The sequence below is a fragment of the Oxyura jamaicensis genome, chromosome 3 (assembly GCF_011077185.1).
Source record: "Oxyura jamaicensis isolate SHBP4307 breed ruddy duck chromosome 3, BPBGC_Ojam_1.0, whole genome shotgun sequence".
Classification (NCBI taxonomy): Eukaryota; Metazoa; Chordata; class Aves; order Anseriformes; family Anatidae; genus Oxyura; species Oxyura jamaicensis.
In genome coordinates, this window is record NC_048895.1 from 436,470 (window position 1) to 457,094 (window position 20,625).

The window sequence follows — 20,625 nt, forward strand, 5'->3', positions numbered from 1 at the left end:
GTCAGACAGTAGGAGAAGAGAGCTGAACGAGAGGTTGTTAAGGGACAGGGAAGAGCTTAGTGGTAAAATTGCAAGGGTCAATATGGGCTGAGAAACAAAGTGTGGAAAAGAATTAGTCTAACAAAGGAGAAAAGCCTCAGCTGAATTACAGTTTAGAGCCACAATCACTGGAGAAGAATGGCGCAAAAAAAAAAAAAAAAAAAAAAAAAATAGGGGAAGCTGAGTTGACATAGGTGAGAAAAGCAAAAAACAGTTGCTGGGAAATGAGAGCTGGATAGAAAGGATAAAAGCAGTGACAGGAAAAGGGTAGCAGGGTTGTTTCAGAGAAATGAGTTATGATATGGACAGGAATTTGACAGAAGAACATGGGAGAAGGCAAGTTTGGTAATATTCATGGAGTAATCAAGATTAGGGGGTGATTTAAAGCTTCCTAAAAATCAGAAATTAAACAAAGAATTGAAAGTACAAAGTACAGAGAGAAAAACACAGTTTGTGCCACCACGTACCAAGTTTGCAGAGACCCAATGAAGGAGAGCAGCTGGGGACAGAGAAATACTCGCAGCATCATTGAAGGCTGTTACTGAAGGGTCAAACTAAAAATAGTTCGGCTTTTTGAAAGGATTCTTGCATAAGATGTCAGAAGTGGTGGTCATGTCCTTCACAACTTAGGCTTGTAGGCTGCTCTCCTTTGGAATTCAGCATCTGATACAATTAATCAGCAGTACAGCTGGTGGGAAGTTTCAGAAAAAACACTGTACTTTATTAAAAAGTACCGTTCCATCCAAATGTAAGTGTTTTTAAGGGTGAACGTTGATTTCATATAAGGAGATAGTTACTGGGACACGACAAAATGTTTTGTTGGCGTTTCTTATTTTTTAAAAGAAATTTCATCTTGAAATATTTCATAAATTAAAATCAGACCCAAGCATTTCCCTCTTAATCTATGTTCTAAACAATTTAAGGAGTATTTTCTGAAATTGAAGTGGGTGGTGTATTTCACCAATGTTGTGGCCCATCTTGGAACAGAAATAGTCGTGTTCTGGGAGGAAGAAGGTATGAATTTTCCCACTGAAGTAATCAACTGACTTACCTATTGCCCAGGGCCAAGTGTTAGTCACAGTAAATATGAGCTACTGACAATCAGATTCACTTATTGTTTTAGTTTTGCTGGTGTTCTTCTTGACACATCTGTCACTGGTCTTTGGAGGAAGAGTTATAAACAAGCAGGAAGAGGAAGAGTCTATAAACAAGCACAGTTTATAGAGCAAATGAATATGTGGAAAACCTCTTTCTTGACTCTTGCATTGAAAGATGTCCCAGTAAAGACTTTATTGTTATCCCTTCTTTCCTTGATCAAATTCATTCACAATTGTAACACTTTTTTTGAAGGTTGATCCAATGGAGAAATGGCTTATCTTTGATTACTTGTAATTAGAAATGGATGACTTGTAGATGGACATCTGTTGGTCAGCAGTTAAGCTAAAATCCTGTTCTGAGGTTTGTAATTGATGCACTTACTAAGGTTCTTGAGAACAGAGGCTTTTGGTAATTGTTGATGCAAACAATAAGCCCTTTCTGCTTCCGTCACTGACTATCTTACCAAAAGCTTACTAACTAGGCAGTATAAGATCAACTGCATAGCCTTCATAATAACAGGATGGTATCACATAGCACCATACAGGGAAACGGTTCTGCTGTGTTATGTTCACATATCTTCATACCTGATTCTTACGTATCTGAGTTGAATGTAGCTGTCTGAAGTGTGGGAGGAAGAGGAAAGGTAGAGGCTTTTTCAGCTCTGCCTGAGACAGCAATGGGCTTTGTCCTAGTAAACAAAAGCAATTTAGTACAGTTCAGTGTGAAAATGCATTGCTCGTAAAGGTTGCTCCTAAAGTCTATAGTACTAAGCAACATATTAATCGCTTAGTGAAAATATGCATATGTGGTTGTTTTTTTTTTTTCACTATTATTATTATTAGCAACCTTTGCTAAGCTGAGCTTTTTTATTTGCAGTTTCGTGTGGAGCTGTAAAATGCATTAAGAAATCTTTTCCTTTTGGAGATGTCTGTTCTCGAAGTCATGTCTTGATGACCTTGCTCTTGAAAAGTGTGGGGTGCTGATCTTCCCCCCCCCTTTTTTTAAAAAAAAAAAAAAGAAAAAAAGAAAAAAAAAGGTTTGCATAAATTGTTGTATTATTTGTGTCAGTGAGAGGTTCTGCCTATACCTTCCTTCTGGGGTGAGACCTGTACCTGGACACGTGGACTTTCTGTGCCCTAAACAGCAAGGTATTGCCTGCTGGGACTCATTTTGCATCACCTCTCTCTCATTCAGGGCTCCTTCTTCCCCACAGAAGTCGTAAGGTTCATTTTTTGTTGCAGAGCAATGGGGAAATTTCTCTGAATCAGAGTTTCATTAATGCAAGAATTTCTCAACCTAATTATGGGTGGTGCTGAAAACAGACTGTTACCATTTTTAGAATTATCTAGAGCTGCTGTATTTAAGTGTACTGCTACATGAAAGTTGAAGATATAGTGTAATTATAACTTTACTTTTGGATAGGTTGCAATGCCAAATATGAAAGTTAAATTGTTCAACAATTATGCATACAGGAGGTCAGTAAATGGAGCTACCTATTTTGGTAGTCATGTTGGTATTATCTTCTGTAATCCATTCTTATTTTATTTTTTATAAATGACAGTAAAACTTAAAAAAAAAAAAAAGTGTGATGCTTAGTTTCAAATAAATTGAAACATACAAGTTCAGGTAGACTATTTTGCTGCACTTTGTTTGCTGTTACAAAAGTGATTTGACTCATTATTTGCAATAATGAGGGGTTTAAAGAAAGCAGTTAAATAATTTGTTCCAGACACCTTTTCACCATCTAAACCTTTGTTGTTGCACCACACACCCGAGAAGGAAAAGCATGGAGGCAAAAAATACTGAGAAACTAGCCAGGAACATTTGAACAGATTTGCAGATATACATAAATAACATACTAAAAAAATTTGTTTGTTTATTCCTTTGATTTTGGTCACAGTAAATTGGCAGTCCAATTTTGTTTCAAGGACAGGGGTGTTTAGACTTGCTTTTGTAGCTGTCCTTTAGAACTGTGCAGTGAAACCCAACACCTTTTACTTATTTCCCTAGATACTCTAATCCCTCCCTGCTTCACCAGTATCTTTGTGCTGTTCTTCCCTTTGTATCCACAGCAACGTGAATCCCTGCTGGAATTACTTGCTTCTGAAATGCAGGTGCACTTGTTTAACGTTGCATTGGTTTTGGCTCTTAACTTGAAGACTTTTTCACCAAATGGGAAACTGTGCTTTTACCATGCTCCCTATTAGGCATCGGCATATATTTTAGAAGCACGTAAGACATTCTCTCTTCTACCTGTTTCTCAGAGCCTTTGTTGTTTTCCCATTATTAAGAGCTTTTAGGCATCAGTAAGGACTCCCCAGCCATCATAAATAAACCCTCTTTTTGTTAGCCTAGAAATAATAATGATATGTGGAGAAAAAGGATGAATGATGTCAAGTGGTAACATGCCTGACAGTCGCTGTCCCAAATACTCGAACCCGTTACCTGCCTGTAACTCTGTGTGCCAGTGACTGACAGTAACCACAGCCAATCACCTACAGGTTGCCTGTATTTTTCAGGCTCACATTTAAGTGCCTATATATAGATTTAGAATCCTAAACTGAGGCATACCAGCTGCACTTCTCAAATTAACCTTTATAATCTTCATGGCTAGTTTTTGCTTTTATTTTTGTACTTAAAGATTCTGATAATTTTTATGAATGCCAGTTTGTGTTTAAACCCAATAACTTTGATCCTTAGGTGACGAAGAATTTTACTTCCCTGCAAATCCCTGCAAATGTGACCATTATTTGCATGGAATTGACAGAGATTGCCTGACTTTTTTTTTGAAGGCTCTGCAGTTGTCAAGTTTTCAGAACATCACAAGCATCTAACCTTATGCCCCATTTGCTGGATTAGAATCATAGAATTAGAGAATCATCTAAGCTGGAAAAGATCTCTAAGATCATCTAGTCCAACCCTAATCCAACCAGAACTCCTTCCTGCAGCCAATGTGGCAAGTGGCCAAAGTGCTACGGGGAGGATTGTCTTCTAATGTGGAGGCTTTGCCATTCATCTCTTTGTGGAAGTCAGTTAAAAAAAATATCTGTTCACGTCCCACCATCTGCTTCCAAACTGGGGAAGCTTCCTGCCATCCCATCTTCTCCGCTGTGCTCACCTCTAACCTACAGTCTTCCCCTTTCTGCTCAGACAATACTTTACCTCATAGTTTGTGGTTGCAAACCTTGAGTTCTTCTTTGCAGAAGAAACACAATTCATGCCACCCCCAGTTTGAGCCACAGTGTGGTTAGTGCCCACAGACCTGCTTAACAGTGGGCCTTTCTCCAAACCGAGGCACCTGTGGGGTGTCTGCCTCTTTCTGCCATGTGACACCTTGGTGCCAAGGGACAAGGGACCAAAGCCAAGAAGCCTGCAGCTGTTCTTCATTCGCTTTTGGCAATTCCAAGTTGAGATCTGGGACCGGGAGGGCAGTATCAGGTACCACCTCTGGGTCTCTTTTGTTCTGCCTCTGACATCAGCATCCCCTTTTGATAGCTTTAATCCTTTTGATAGCTTTAATTCCTTTGTGCATTGATTTATTTTTAACATAAAATAGGAATCAAAGTTATTACTGATTTCATCATAGTATTCCAAAGATTTGCTCATCAATGATTTGATGCCTACAAGATGAATGAATGGGAAACATGAATTAATTAATGTTTGGGGTGTATGGGAATGCCGTGGGAGTTCTGAGGTAGAAGTAAATTGTTAGTAAATCGTACTGAGTGAGAGGTCTGAGCTGAAGCCTCACATTTGATGGGGGAGAACTGAACAAATACCATATGGACTAAATAGAGGTACAGCATCTGTAGAAGAAAATAGTATGTGATCAGATCAATAATGTGCATCATTGTACAGCCATGCAAAACAGGTACATTATTGTTGCCTGGAGCCTTTATTCTACCATTTTTCTGATGCTTGCTTGCAGCATTTCCATCTTGACTCTTGTTAATGTAATTTAAACCTAATGTTATTATAGCACCTCGATTTGGAGACATTGGCAAGAGGCCATGGGGCAAGTAGAGAGATGGTTTCAGCTCAGAATTGAAAAGAAACTTTGGTACTGGGAGGGCAGGCAGGATAGAAGAATGTTTGGGATGTTTGTGTACTGTTGTAACCCTTTTCCTCATAGTTACATGTAAACTATGTGGCAAGCAGTCATACTATTTAGGTGTCTACAGTTTATTGCAATTACTCACATTTGCACCCAACTAGAAGCGTTCCATGAGCGCAGATGGCATCCTGTACACTTTAAATTCAGCTCAATATATTGGGCTAACTGTCATTTACATTAATACCACTTTATATCACTCAGCCAGCATAATGTGGCCGTAAATGAAGAACAAATTCTATTTACACCCACCTCTGCAGAGTGACCTTAATTTAAATGAGAATCAGGCCCATAATCTGTATAAATATATACACTCTGTTACATTAAGGTTATTTATTACATTGTGCTTGGCCTGAGTATGCATGGAGATTTACCATAGATAATCCATAATCCAGAATTAAACTATTAATACGCATTTTGAGAGTGGCAGCCATAACCTCAAAATTCCTTGGTTTAAGTATGACCTTTAACTTTGTTTGAATATATTTTTTAAATGTATGAATAATAAATTAACATTGGTTGATAAAAAACATTCTGATTCCTTTGTACCATTTGCATCAATCCATACTTAACTTACACAAAGCCTTGAAGATTAGAAGGTTTAATCACTCATAATATTTATTTGTTTTTAAATGTCAGATCACATTTAGTTCAACAAACTGTCAGCCTTGTTCCCCCCCACCCTCTGGTAATGAAACTGCGGCAGTAAGTACTTTTCTTTTTCTGTACGAAGACACAGTCTTAGCAAGATGACAAACCACGTTGTACCTGGCCTGTGTAAAGGAGTTGTTTTCTGTATCCTCCTGCACATGGAATTGAAGTCTGTCTTGTTCCTCTCATATGGCCTCCTCCTTTCAGTAGACCTGTTGCAGGAAGCAGCCACATTACTTGTTGTCAGAAATAATTTTTTCCTTTCCTGCAGCCATGTCTCTGCTTATGGAAGGTGAGCTATGAACAGCAGTAGCTGTTCCCAGTCCTCCAACAGGACCACAGCTTCCTGTGTTTTCACATGTTGTGTGATGGTGTACTGGAAAGAGTGTGTTACTCCTGAAAATGACACAAAGAAGTACACTGCTCTGGACAAGACCTTGCATTTTTTAGAACCCTGCTTTAAGCATAATACATTGCATTGTTGAAGAGGTTGACTTCCCTTGTAGCATGTACTCAACAAATGACATAAAAATGATAATTAGAGTATTGCACAGTTTTTCACCAGGTGTCTAAATAACTGCAGATTTCCTGAATGATTTTTTAAGTGCTTCTTGACCTTTCTTCTGCTGATCCTGAAGCCCATTCTTTGATCCACTCCTGTTAAGCAAAGTGCTTGAAATCAGTGAGACTCACCAGACTGAGTACTGGATTTCGTTTTTCATTTTTTTCCAGCCTTTGAGCAAAGACTTGGTGGTCTTGCAATATCTATTGTAGTCATGGAAGTTAAGTCCTGCCAGAAAGTCTTAGGATCAGAGTTTCTAGTGACATGAGAGAATCCAAATAATTCCGTCAGGATTGAGACAACATTGTGTTACAGCTCGAATAAGAGCTGTAAGGGTGGATTGGGGAAATCAGTCATCTGTCAATACAGCTTACAATTATATGTTAAAATGCACTCACATTATAGCTGTACCAAATGGAGCCTCAGCAAAATCACGTTGGCTTAACTGGCATGTCTTTCTTTCCACAGTCCGCACCTGAAGTTTAACAATCTGACCTTGATTTCAATTCATGGCCTTCCAGGAAAAGACCTTCCAGCCTCCAAACATAGAAGATTTTTAATTAACAGGTTTGATTTAATATCTAAACAGATCCATAGCTTCAAAGGAAAGCATAACACTTTGTAATTTTCTGTGAACTTGTGCTAAATTTTATAATAGGAACATAGGCAGGTGCTCTCAAATAATCCAGTCTCTCTATACAACATGTGAAATGTGTTAAATATAACTGTTACTAGGGAAATAGCACAAAGCATTACTAAAGCAGTAACTTCAGGATAGTGGTCCATCATACTATACCAGAATGCTGCTCTGCAGTCCAAGACTTATTAGATTGTTTGGATCTCCAGGTTAAGGATAGATGACAAAAGAGGTGTTTGATGTTTAAATATTGCTTAATTTAACTTCAATGAGTTGTGTTCCAAATAATGCTGACAACGTGGGAGGGAGCTGAGTATGCAGGGGAACATTTAAGATTAAGTTGACAGACTTGGAAGAACTGTGCTGCATCAGTCCTGCTGCTTATGAACTGTTAGTGTGTCAGACATTGACCTGCGTTTGGAAGTTTTGCTCCAGTCCCTTATGCTTGCTGTCCCCTGGCTGGCAGAGCTATGATTCTGGTACAGAACATCTCAAGGGAAGACTGAAAGATGCTTGTGTCCAGTGAGTGATCAAATATTTTTACAAGTTTTCTTGTTTGCAAAAAGTAGAGTAGCTTTCAACTAGTAGGATAAAATTTTGCCTCATTAAAATTCACAGTGTATAATTCTCACTTAAATTTAGTATATTTCTTTTAGGCATTTTATTTTTTATATTGGAGTAGTGACCAGGAATCCTCACTGCAGGCATGATCATGGTTGTTCTGGACATTGAGAATCACAGCCATTTAGAGTAGCTGGGGATGAACTTGGTATAATTGATTTGGATTTGGCATGTGACATTTGGAACCAGCACATTGTTCTTACCAATTTTTTTACTTAAAAAGCAGTAAAGCCCTAAAGAGACAGTTCTTTAAATGACAAAACAACTCAATGTCTCCTTAAAACAGAAATCTCTACAAAGCCATGGAAATGGTGTGATGTGGACATGTTTAAAACTAACTTACCACATTTAGAATTTTGCCCTGTGAAGAGCAAGAAATTTGTGATAACTAGTTACAGAATTAATTTTTTACTGTAGAAAGGGGTGTTTTTAAGTACAAGTCTAGGAAATTAAGAGATTGTATACTTACACAAATGCATGTACACTTTTTTTGGAATATACTATAAAAAAGATTTGTAATAACAAAATATCCTCCTTGACGGAAAGTTGCTGTTCATGGCTGCCTCCCCAGAATTAGCTGTTAACATTTGAAAGCAGATTAAGAGGGAAAATGGAACTCTGCAGGGTATGATTTTTGAAAGCATCCCTGTGATTTTGGAGTGTCAGTCTCCCAGGAGCTATGTACCTCAATTATAAAGGTGCTTTTGAAAAACCTCATCTCTTCTTGATGTCCATTTTATTTATAGATTTCTGCATGATTATAGTTCAGAATTGTCAGTGGTTTTCTTCCCTTATTTATTTCCCTCTGGTATTTGTGAGTACGGAGGATGCAGGGCACCTCAGAAAGCCTGGACATTCTGTTCTAAAATTCTTCGGGTCATGAAAGCAACTTTGTTTCTCCCTTTGGTTCTGTATTTGTTATTGTCGTCATCCTCCAGGATAATTTTGGGAAATCACTAACAGCAATTAATGTGTACCAGTCAGCTCTGACATTTTAGAATGTGTATTCTGGTACTAGGAGTAAAATAAGTTGTCGGTGTTGAGTCTCTGAGTTCCTAGAATCATTAAAGGTGGAAAAGCCCTCCAAGATCATCTGGTCCAACCATTCCCCTACCACCAATATCACCCCCTAAACCATGTCCCTGAGTTCTCTTAGTGAAGATTAGCATTTTTCACATCTGCACATTTCCCTCATAAACCTGCCAATTTTGTTTTCTTTTGGATAACCAGTATGATAATTTCTCCTTTACGCCTGTTAATATTCAGTTCATCTTGCAGAGGAATTCAGTTGCATCTTACAGACTTTTGAAAGTTTGTGGGTAGGGGTCATTTTAGTGAGTTTCCAGCACCTTTCGTTCTTATATTTTGGAAAACTTCATTTGGAAAAAGATCACCAATAAAAAAAATGGTTATCCCTGCCTTCCTCTTTCACCTCTGACAAGCATTTTCCTATCTTTCTACTTATTTTTAAACTTTTCAGACTAACACTTTGGTACAAAGGTGTTAAAATACCAGTGGTACCATAACCATATCTGCTATTGGTGAAGCTGAATACCAAATGAAGCACAAGTGAAAAAAAATTAACATGAGAATCTAAAATAGGATAAAAAATTGGATTATTAAAATACTTTCTTTGCAGGTGCAAAAGTCTCCCCCTCGCATCAAGCTGCAAATGAAAAGCAGAGTAAAGCATTTATTTCTGGCTTTGTTTTTAAATTATGTGGTTGTATGGCCCAGTGCTGGGAGGCATTATTTGGTTTTAGCAGAAAGTTGTCAATTTGTAACTGAGTATTTCATAATGACTAATCTTTTACTATAGGCTGCAGTAAACTCACAGCAAGAGAACAGACTTGAACCACTAGGGGACTTTGGCTAACTCACCAGATGTCTAATTAATGCCTGCTGTCAGCTGCTGAAATGTCACTTACAGATATTCTTTCTTCACAGCCACTGTTTTAATGATGAAGATTATGCACAGATGTCACTTTGTTCCTGGGTTAACATTGTGGTTGGTAAAATGACTGGCATAAATCGCACTGCCAAATATGTAGTTATTTCCAAGCAGAGAAAAGTACCATATGACTACCTTGTTCTCTGCATGGGACAGAAATACCAGGTAAGATTGTGTGCAGAGTGAAGAAAAAAAAAAAAAAGTAAAAAAAAAAAAAAAAAAAAGTAAACTTTTTTCTACAGTGAGGAGCATTTCTGTGATCAGCAAAGGAGTAAAGTACTCCATAGCAATTGTTTAACCAGAAAGCAGGCCTACAGCATGGCAGGTTGTTCTGCTTCAGTGCAGCTATAGAGTTTAGAGCAGATAAGAGAGGGAGATTTACAATTTTTTCTACCAGTAATGTCACTGCTCAGTACCAGATATTAAGCAAAGCTGCCAGTATTTTGCCACTGTGACCATAAAACCCACTGAAGAGTAGGCCCAAACAACATGTGGCCCCAGCCACAGGAGACTTAACTCCAGCTGATGCAACACTGTTTGACCTAGTTTTGGCAATGGAGGGAATTCCTTACAAATTAATTACTCAGTTCTCATGATGACCATGCCTAGGCACCTACAAGGTGCTGTATGTTATTGTACCACACAGTTGTCTTTCAAGTGAGATAAAATGCTCGCTCAGGGAAGGTGACCTATGATATTCAGTGGAGTCTCACAGCATTTATGCTGGGGGACACAATCCTGGGAAGTGAAGGCTCAGGAGTGAGAAGGACCAGTTTTCCATCTGGGGTGCTGTGTTTTAGCATTGGTGACAACTAAAGCAATTTTGCCATTCCCTGGGTTTACAGCAGCAGCAGTCTCAGGAAGAGTCTCAGGTCTCAGAAGAGTGTGTGTGTAAAATGAACTTGTGAGGGGTGGAACTGAGAGCTCTGTCTTGCTGCTGAATCAGACCTCTGCGTACTAGATAGTTTCTTCCAGTTCTGTATCATTAGTTTAATTGTGATTGCACTATTGACTATGAAATGGGTATGGGGCGTGTTCCATGAAACCTCTGCATTACATGGAGTACAACATGTGTGTAACAGATTTGTGGAGCAAGAAACACCTATTTTTTCTGTAATCACTCTTCAGAGTTGAGACACACTTCAAATGACAATCTATGTTCAGTATTCATCAGGGATGAAACAAGTTAAAGTATGGTCTGAATGACTTGTAAGTGCTCCTAGAAAAAGATATTTGGAGGCAACTCTAATTTGCAATATAAGCTGTGGGAAATAACTACACTGGAGGACAAAGAAAAACAAGTAAGCAAGAAAAAACTCAGGTTTTATCTGTCTTCAAGAAGAAAGCATCATCTGTTCTTACTTCTAAGCTCTATAAAATAAAAAAGGAAGGAAGGAATTATTTTTATCATATGGTTTCTGTTTTATTACATAGAGCTGATTTTAAAAATCTTTCTTAGCAGTACTCCAAGATTTATGCCATATATTCATTCATTCATTTGTTCCAGGTCCTGTCTCCTACTGGAGCAGATATCAGTACACTCCCAACTAATAGAGATGTCCTAAGTGAATGGCCACAGAGATACACAGGGAAAGTCCCTTCCAATCATTTTACTCTCAATGACGATCAGGACTGCTTAAAGGCAATGCACTGGCTGGAAGAAAACATCATCAACTCAGAAGGTAGGGGGTTTGGTAAACACACGCACATTTGCAGAAATGTTTTCTAGGTTTATTGTTTCCTAACTTCCATGGTGTGATTGGTGCCTGATTAATTCTAACTAAGTCTTTCATCTGCTGTGCTTTGTTTTCCAGATGAATTTAAAATTTGTTGTCGTTTTTGATACCCAGCATATTTAGCTAGGAAAAAAAAAAAAAAGCTTGAGATAGATTAATTATCTGTAATTATTATATAAAACAAAATTAATCCCAAATGCAAAGCTAGCTGGAGTCATTAATTAGACAATTAAATAATAATTTAATTAGTGAGTGTGTTTTTATGTTGTTTAGAAAAATACCTACATTCAAGGCATAACATGAAGAAAACAGGTCTAAATTGGGAGGTGGGTTTTTTTCAGTACCTGTCATCTTTGTGTTCTGTCGCATCAGTTACAGATTTACACAGAACTGCAGGCTCCCTGTATTTTCTTTTATCCCTTTACATCACACATTTGTGCAGGTTTTTGTCCATCATACCTGTATTTCCTGAGCCTGCTCAAGTGTGTGTTGTTCATATATTCGCTGAATGTGCATGCTATAGAAAACACCTTGTATCGTCCAGGCTTCTGAGTTAAACTCTTTCAACTGCAGAAAAAAAGATCAAACAGTGAATGAACTCACATATCATCTCTTCTTTGTGCCAGATCTGAGTCAGGGTAGAGTTCAGAGCAGGAAAGCTGTATTTGTAGAAAGTTCCTGTCAAATGAATGCATCAAGAATTTCCTAAAAATGTAGTTGAACTGGCTTACTTAGTAAAGAGTAGAATAATGAAAATTGATAGCTATTTGCCGTGGTCTGCTAAGTTTGTGTCTTGCTTGGCAGACCTTTAAGGAAGTTCTCAAGATACTGGAGGTTTCTTTATCATCCTCCAAGTCTGGCTGTAGTCAGGTCAGAAGACAATAAACATGGTAATGTCTCAATTCACATTTTCCTCAAACAGCTTCCTGGCCTCAGGCATGTAAATAGAGCAGTCTGTATGGTTTTGCCTAGAGTCCAGCTGACATGCACAGCTGTGTTTGCATAAACAGATGAGGTAGTTGCTTCTCCCTATTTGTTACTGCTCATCTTTCATGTAAATCTGTGCATGCCCAGTCCTGGAATGTGCTCCAACACACCTGAGCAGAAATGCAGCTGAGAAGGAGACAGTGTCCAGGATGCAAGGCACCCAGAACTGCTCCTCAGGCACAAGGGCAGTCTTACTACACCTCATCTTTTTTGGGACCAATGCTCCTTTATTATTATTAAATAAATATTAATAATTTCAGCATTGCTGCTGGCTTTTGCTGTGGTGTAACGATGGATATATTAATTAGGCACTATCATGTCTTCAGCTGTAAGCTAAATCTATGGCTTAAATCTGTGTCGAGGCACGATTTCCTGCCAGAGGGTGCCTGGAAGCACGTGGCAGGGTCCTGCGGGACTGAGCCCTGGGCTATGGCCGGGGCCAGGAGCAACACCCCCAGAGCTGGGGCAGCTGGCACAGGGGGCTCAGGGCATGGGGCTGTGCTCAGCTGCCCCAGCTCCATGGAGGACTGAGGAGAAAAAGCTCTGGACAGGAGAGGGGATGAAGACCATTGTTAGTTCTGGAGCTCTTTTTGAAGGGAAGTGTTAACCACTGAACTTCACCGTGTGAGTCTGATTGGATGAAAACTTTGTTTGGCAGCACTGATTTTGAGAGCGGCTTTTAATTAAGAGTTAAAGCAGAGGTTTTATACTGCCTTTTTTTTTTTCCCTGTGCAAATGCTGGGTACCACTTCATTCTTGTTGAAACCAGCGGGTGCTTTTTTACCGAAGTTAAGCAGAGCAGGATCAACCTGGTAGCAGGCTGGCAGGAGGAATCACACATGTGCTGAGCAGCAGGCGATGCTGGAGGACCCATGGGACAAGCAGTGAGCCACATCCTTCGCTGCTCCGCAGCTGCCCTCTCCTGGGCCAGCAGCTCGGGAAGGGCCGACTGCTGCCTGGGGCCTGGAGCAGGGCGAGCACCAGCCTCTAGCCCTGGTGCTTCAGCTTCTCTGATGAAACCCAGCCACCTAACGCATGTAACCTATTACAACTGTAATTGTAACTAATTGAAATTCATCTCCTATTAGCACTGCATTTTCCATGAAAATAAAAAGTAGGATGGGAGTAAAGTAAGGAACAAAACTGTTCTAATGGCCCAAAATGGAGCAATTATTTTTTCTCTTTACCTAAACATAGTTTACTGCCTTATTAAAAGCATGTTTGTAGGAATACTATCGTATTAAAATTCCAAAGCCTGAATCACCAACCAGAGACACTGATGCTTTAGCTAATACAGGTTTTCTTCTTTAGCTTTTGCAAACTAAAAGGAGGTCATGCTGGGGTCACTGAAATCATGCTGGGGTCACTGAAATCTTTTTCTTCCACTTGTGGAAAATGAATGAGCCTGCTCTGTAGCAGAACACTGACATTTGAGTAATAAATAATAAAACTACTCTAGCGTTCTTTATTTATGGCTGCTTTTTTCCATGGAAGATTATTATGTTTACTCACAGATAGATACATTTTCATGTAGTTAAATAATAAAAGCATCCTGAGGAATTGCTATCTGTCCAGTGAACATAATTTCAGTCCATAATGAATATCAGTAGTTCCTCAACTACTAGCACTGTAATCTAAAAAGCCACTAATATTGTAATAAGCAGAAACCGTAAATTGTTGATTTACAAGAGGTCAGTAAAGGAGCATTGCTTTCCTTAATCTAATGTAGTTGTATTAAATATTACCATATAAAACAGAATTTTAATTTTCCTTGAGAAATGCACGGCTGGAATCTGATCTCATATATACAGATCTGCCAACATGTAATGCAATCACTGAACTCCCCCCTGAGGAGGATGGTTCTGCCAAGTGGTGAAGATCTCTCAGCTGCCCAGACTTTCATGCCTTAGAGTCAGAATGACACTTACCTAGGCTGCACCTTGGGTAAGCACTTCTTGCCACCGAGAAGGGAGTTCTCAGTCTGTCTTACAAGAGCTGTGCCATTTTGCAAGGGTTACCTGAAGGCGGAGCAGATTGGAGAGCCCAGCAATGCTTTCTATTCAGAGAGTAGGGAGGAGAGGTGCAGTTTTCGGGCCTTGCTCAGATGAGTACTTAGTGCTTTATATTACACCAACCTTAGACAGAGCACACAAATGCCCCGACGTATCCATGTCTGCCTCCCCCCTTGCCAGGAGGGCTGCGAGTCCATGTTCTGCTCACACAGAACTTGCTACCTCCCGTCCTCACCTGTTTGCTCTCTCGTCTTTAACTACTCAGTTTGAAGTGGTACCGCTTCAGTGGGCGAATGCTGCAGGATCCTACCAAACAGCCTGCGGCTTTGGAGCAAAGGGCATTCCCTTGAAAGGTGGAAAGTGTAGGTCTGAATCAGAGCTCCCTTTGCCTGGGGGGAAAGATGGAGCTGGTTGAAATAGTGGCAATGCACTGTGAAAGGAGCAGTGATATCCAAGGGCAGCTTTCATACTGGTCACAAGCGTCTGCCTTGAACGTGCTGGTTTCAAAGCAGTGTGCAGTTCTGGAAGGGCTGCTTCACAGCACAGCATCAGGCCTTTGGGTCTGGGGCCTCCCAGCAGCCACCTGCGCTGGGCTACATCCCAGCAACACGGGGCTACATTCGCAGGGGCCTCTCCGCTGTCTGGAGGTGGAGGCTTGGCAGAAGGAAACCACAGAGCTGGTGACCTCCTGTACTGCACAACAGCTGGTTTTCTCTGTGTTGGTCGTTCTAGTTTTTATGTTTTTCTGCATGATGCATTTATTTTGCTCCTGTTCCCCATGTCCTTTCAGTAAGTGCTTTGACTAAGCAAAACTGAGCAAAATTGAGGAGAGAGAGAAGAACAAAATAAAAATGGGTGTTTTTTTTTGTTGTTGTTGTTCCCAAAGGATTTTCAATCAAAATAATTTCAAATTATGGGGTCAAAATGAATGTCATACTTCTGTGTTAAGTACTTGCCTAGTTTGTGGGATGTTTTGTACAGATTCTTCACTAAATTATCTTAGCTACTGTTGCTAGGTAACATTGTTTGCTTCATAGCATCAGAGAAATAAGAGGGTCAAAGAGAGCAATTTCATGTTATTATCATCTGACTTACACTAATAAGGTTTTCATTGTGCATCTTAGAAATTTCCCCCCCTTTTTCTTTCCCCCTTAGGGAACGTCATTGTCTATGGGAATACAATTGACATTTACACCACAGTAGAAACCCTCTTATCTCTTGGAATTAATGGTTCTCGCATACATCTCGTGCAGCCTCCACTCAGCTCAAATGTTACTTGCCTTAACAACAGTGAAATCGAAAGTGCTGTGCAGGAGGCACTGTCAGAGGCTGGCGTGTCTGTTTATTATGACAGTATCCTGGCACAATGGAGCAAAGGCGACGATCCAGACCTTATAACTTGTGCTGCTTTCACTACTAATACAAAACCATTCAAATTGCAGTGCTCAGTAAGTATATGCTTTCATTGTATTTCCTTCAGTCTGTTCTTTAAGACAAAGATCATCAAATTGTGATAGTCCCTTGCTGATTTATCTATTTTCTCATTGTCTCTAGAAGAATTAGCATTCACTTGTTAGTCTGAAGGATTGTTTTGTAAAAATCCAAATAATACCATTGTTAATTCCCTGACTGATTTGGATTTAAAAATCAGTCAGCTGACTCACAAATAGTTGTTCACTGCTGAGTGACAAATACTCCTAATACGTTTTCAACATAATTCTAGAAATTTCTCCCTCAACATTAATGACTGCATTTTTGTTCATCTACATGAACCTTAACTAGGTAAATTACACACACACACTCACACATCCGTGAGTTCTGAGATAGTTTTTAACCTTTCCCAAAGGGAAAAACAGCCTTGTTTCTCATCATTGGGCTAATCTGTGTGAGTGAGCTTCTAGTAGAGTAATTTTAAAACATGCATCCTTAGGAAGCCTTAAGGCCCTCACAGCACATTCCCACTGCCTGCAGGCTCCTTTATGCCTCAAGTCTGCTGTAGTTCTGGAAAGGAAGGACCACATAGCACCCCCAGAGAGCTCCCCAGCCACCAGTGGTCCCTCCAAATGATTGTTTTTTTCCCAGTCCTTTTCCATGTATGGATATCTCAGCCTTTCCTGAAGGAGGTGAAGACCTTGCACAACACTTTTATCTACTGGCAGTCACCTTTGATCACCATATCAGTAGTGATGTTCCTCTTGCTCTCTCCTCATATGCAGCTCTTCAGTTTCTCCCCTCTTTCCCTAAAATCCCTCTATTTTTTTTTTTCTTCCACAGAGATGTGAATCTGTTTTTTCTAACTTAATATCCACTCACCACCTCCCCACGAGCCCGTCACCTCTTCCCCATCACCTTTCCTGTGTGGACTGTGCCATTCCTTCAAGACCCCCATTTCCTCGTGGTTTGTTCCTCTTGCCCTTTGTGCCCCTTGCCTGTCCTTTCTCCAGTCATGGCTCTTGCCTCTTGCAGTCTTACCCGGCCTCTAAGCTGAGAGACATGCAGTTACTTATGATGTTGGGTGCTTTCTGTTCTCCAAACCCAGTTCAGCTGTCTTGCAGGGCTTGCAGCCGCCTGTGAGGATGGGCTCCAAGGAGGACAGGAGCTCCAGCGAGCAGCTGTGTCTGCCAGGGAGCAGGCTGTACAGGAATTGGCACTGCAGCCGCGCTGGGCCTTTTCGGATTTGAGCCAATGTCAACTGTTGATTGGCAGTTCTTAGGGGCTTAATTTGTAGAGTCCTGCAGGAAAAAAACAACAAGGGAAAATCTCCTCTTTCTCGAATGCAGAAGCCTCCCTCCTTCCCCGCCCAGGCTGACAGATGGCTCCCAGCCTGGAGGCTGCAGCGGTCCCCCTCTCTCCCTCCCTCCTCTCCCCTCCGGTGGCACTGTCCTGCCTGTCAGCAGGCAGGACACCGGACAGAGCTTCCCTGATTTTGGATCTGCTAGATGGTTAGCCTTTCTTTAGCTGCATGTTGTTCATTACCTGTTGATATACAAAAAGCACAGAGGCTGTAGTTCCTTTGCTGCTGTGTGCCTGCCTCATCAGTGGTGCTAAAATTTCCAGCTCTCTTGGCTTCCCTCTCCTGTGCCTTTTATCCTGACTGGCTTGTCCAGCTGGCAGTAAGCATTTGACACTTGCCTTCAGTCCCTAGGACAGCTCCGTGGTGGTGTAATTGGGTAATTCCTTTACCCTGGTCACAACTGTGTCCTCCCTGAGGCTGTAAGTGACGGACGTGTTCCTGATGGCTGTTTACCCTGACGCGGTTATGTCTCGGGTTGCTGAAGATGAAGGCAGTAATGTAATGCATGCTCATCCGATAACTTCTTTCACCACCCTTTCCTCGGCTTGCACAGTAATATTTCTTGGTTGTGGACAGGAGTATTCATTGTCATGTAATCGTTTTAAAAGCTGAGGGCACTGATGAAGGAGAAAGCTCCATTTAAGGGATCTGGAGCTTCACAATATATATATTGCAGCAACAAGATGGTAAGTCTTTGTTCCCTTTGCATACCATGTGATCTCATTGAAAGCATATCTCAACTTTGTCATTACTACTTTTAACTCTCAATGCCCAGTCTACACTCTTGTTCTACACTCTTGTTGGGAGCTGCCAGCCATCATTTTATCCTTTGTAAGAGGCATTTGTGAAGATCCTGTTTGCAGCTGTAGCTTCTTCCGCTTCTGTTGCTTATAATGCTTCCTGACAGAGGTGAAGGTATGGGGCAGGCAGGGGTTTGGGCTTGTGCCCCCAGTCCTGAGCTGCAGTGACGCAGGTTCACTCGCCCATGCTTCATTTCTTGTGCTCCAGGACTTGGGCACCCCCGGAATCGCAGGGCTTTTAACTTCACCCATACCTCTCTCATCTTGGCCTGAATAGGCATTTCTTTCTTTGGTGAGCATGTTTTTGGCTCCAGATTTCAGGTGGGATTTTGCCTCTCTAAATCACTTTTAGACATTGTAGAAAAGCAAATCAATCAGGCATCAAGAGATGTGTTAGATGTACATGATTCTGAGAGTGGTCTGAGAGCTGCTCTGTTAATCAACATGCAGAGCCATGCAGAGCAGGCAGACAAAAGGGGAGGGCTGGCATACCCTGTAGTCCTCCCCCTCGTAATGCGCTGGGTTTCAGAACAGCTCTTGGGCCATCCAGTGCCTTTTGCGTGACATGCTGTGTGCACATCTGTTCCACACTGGCGCCTAGTGCGTGGGTCAAAACGGTGGCTGCTTCCAGTGCCACCTGCTTTGTGGTGCTCATCGTGGTGGTGCTGCCTCAGCTCCCATTCTGGGGAGCAGGGGTCTCATCTGCTTTCTAGCATCCCAGGAGAGGGACTAGGCAGATGCCACAGGAGGACAAAAGAAGGGAATTATCACTAGCTTTTTCTTTCAGACCTAGAGGAGGAATTCAGGGATTTAGGGCTATTTTATTTCAATGCCCTTGAAATCTCCTGTGGGGAAGGCGAGCTCACGACCTCAGTAGATGCTGCTCCTGGGATAAATCCCTACCTCAGGGCCAGTTCTGTAAGCTGAGCAGTAGAACAGAGGGGCGGTGTTTACAGAATGGAAGTCGTATCTCTTTTCACTCCCATAAACCAAAATGTACTGACTATGTATCAGCTCTGTTTATTACCAGATTCAGAAATGGACTGCCAAATATACCAAGGATTTCACTTAGCCATGGTCTCTGCGCTGACCCAGATGATCAGTGGGTCTGTCCAACATCCAAGACCTGTGCCCTGTGCCCTGTCTCTGAGAGCAGGGTAACTTCAAGCAGTAAGGGCGTGCAGAGTAATCTGCTTCCTAAAGCAAGTATTATACAGGCCTGGAATAGTTAGAGGTGTTTTTCAGCCCTGACAAAGTTTGAATGTGCTCTCCAAAGTTTAGGTCACTATGAGGTATATTAAATTTGAGTGCTTTCCTTTTCATGTACATGTTCAGTCTTTTTACACCTCTCACAAACTTCGTGGCCTCCACAGCACTGACTGACATAAATTCAGTACTTTGAATGAGGATGAAATTTCTTCTGAACAATTTGAATTTCCTATCTTGCAATTTCATTAAATGTGCCTGTGCTGGTAGCCATGCTTGCATAGTTTACAGGTATACAGTTAGGCACAACAGTTTGAAAAATATTTGTAATATATGGTTATGCTGCTAAAATACAAACTACATTGTGCTTTTTCTATTAATTAGTTTTTCTGTTTAGCTTCACCATTTGAAAGAAGCAAAACAACTTTATGAAGAATTCAAGTCTGTTTCATATACTAACACAGAAAATGTGCATATCTACTCAGGCTATCTGACATACATAATCTTGGGGTTTTAATATCAAATTAACTTACTTAACCAGAAGTAGGTGAGTCTGGTTTAGTAATTCTCCCCTTCTGATCCAATATTTATAGCTTTAATTTTAGTTGCTATGAATATTGGATAAGAAGGATTTATCTATGTATACAAAATTAAACTGTATTTTATGTTCCTGTTTTTATAAAATAAATAACATTCAGAATGAAATGTATGTTTTTATTTATGAAATTAGCCAGTAACTAATGTATAATAACCTGCATTTGCTTACATTTCTTCTTAGGCATTTTTCAGCTTTGCCTACAGGACTGTGGATTATGAAACCTTTAAGGCAATTAATGATGCTTGCCTTGTTTTTGATGGAAGACTTGTGATTGATACCGAATTCCATACTAATGATGTCAGTATCAGGGCTGCAGGTTCTTTAACAAAGTACTCCAGGAAATATTATGCAGATGAATGGACACACAGCAACTTCAATTCAAAAGAGATTGGCTTTGAACTTGCTACATCTATGCTGAATCTCTTTAATCCAACCCTTAAGCCCTTTTCTAAGCCACCAGAAGGCATGGATAACCTCATCCCCATGTACAAGGGGTGTAAAATTAAAGGTATGTGAAAATGGAGTTCTGCCATCCTTTCGTACCCTCTTTGGTATTTTTGCTGCTATATGGTCAGTAAAGGTCCATTTCACTTCAGTAGCCATCTAATGGCAGTAAAGTCATCAAAGCTCCCTGTACAGTCAGTGGAGAGAGTAATTCTGCTTGCATTCGTGCAAGGATTCATTTCCCGTTGTCACCACCTAGCTCAAGATATTTAAAAAGCTTTGTCTAACCTATGCTTGATTCCCTCTATTTTCAAGTGAGAGAAACAGGAGCATCCAGAACATGACTGATGCTGTCTACTGAGAGGTATCTCAGATGGG

The 20,625-nt window shown here is 40.6% G+C and overlaps 1 protein-coding gene across 9 annotated transcripts in view; it reads left to right on the forward strand.

Annotated features, from left to right (window-relative positions):
• The window catches only part of CFAP61 (cilia and flagella associated protein 61), a 101,811-nt gene that overhangs the window by 59,023 nt on the left and 22,163 nt on the right, over nt 1-20,625 (forward strand). For 8 of the 9 annotated variants that reach the window (XM_035320954.1, XM_035320956.1, XM_035320953.1 and 5 more), the window contains 5 exons: nt 6,930-7,028; nt 9,667-9,835; nt 11,178-11,352; nt 15,561-15,853; nt 19,984-20,311. In XM_035320954.1, the coding sequence (XP_035176845.1) occupies nt 6,930-7,028; nt 9,667-9,835; nt 11,178-11,352; nt 15,561-15,853; nt 19,984-20,311 (1,064 nt within the window). Of the gene's footprint in view, nt 1-6,929; nt 7,029-9,666; nt 9,836-11,177; nt 11,353-15,560; nt 15,854-17,543; nt 17,663-19,983; nt 20,312-20,625 lie in introns of those variants that run through there. The other variant, XM_035320962.1, reaches the window with a different exon arrangement.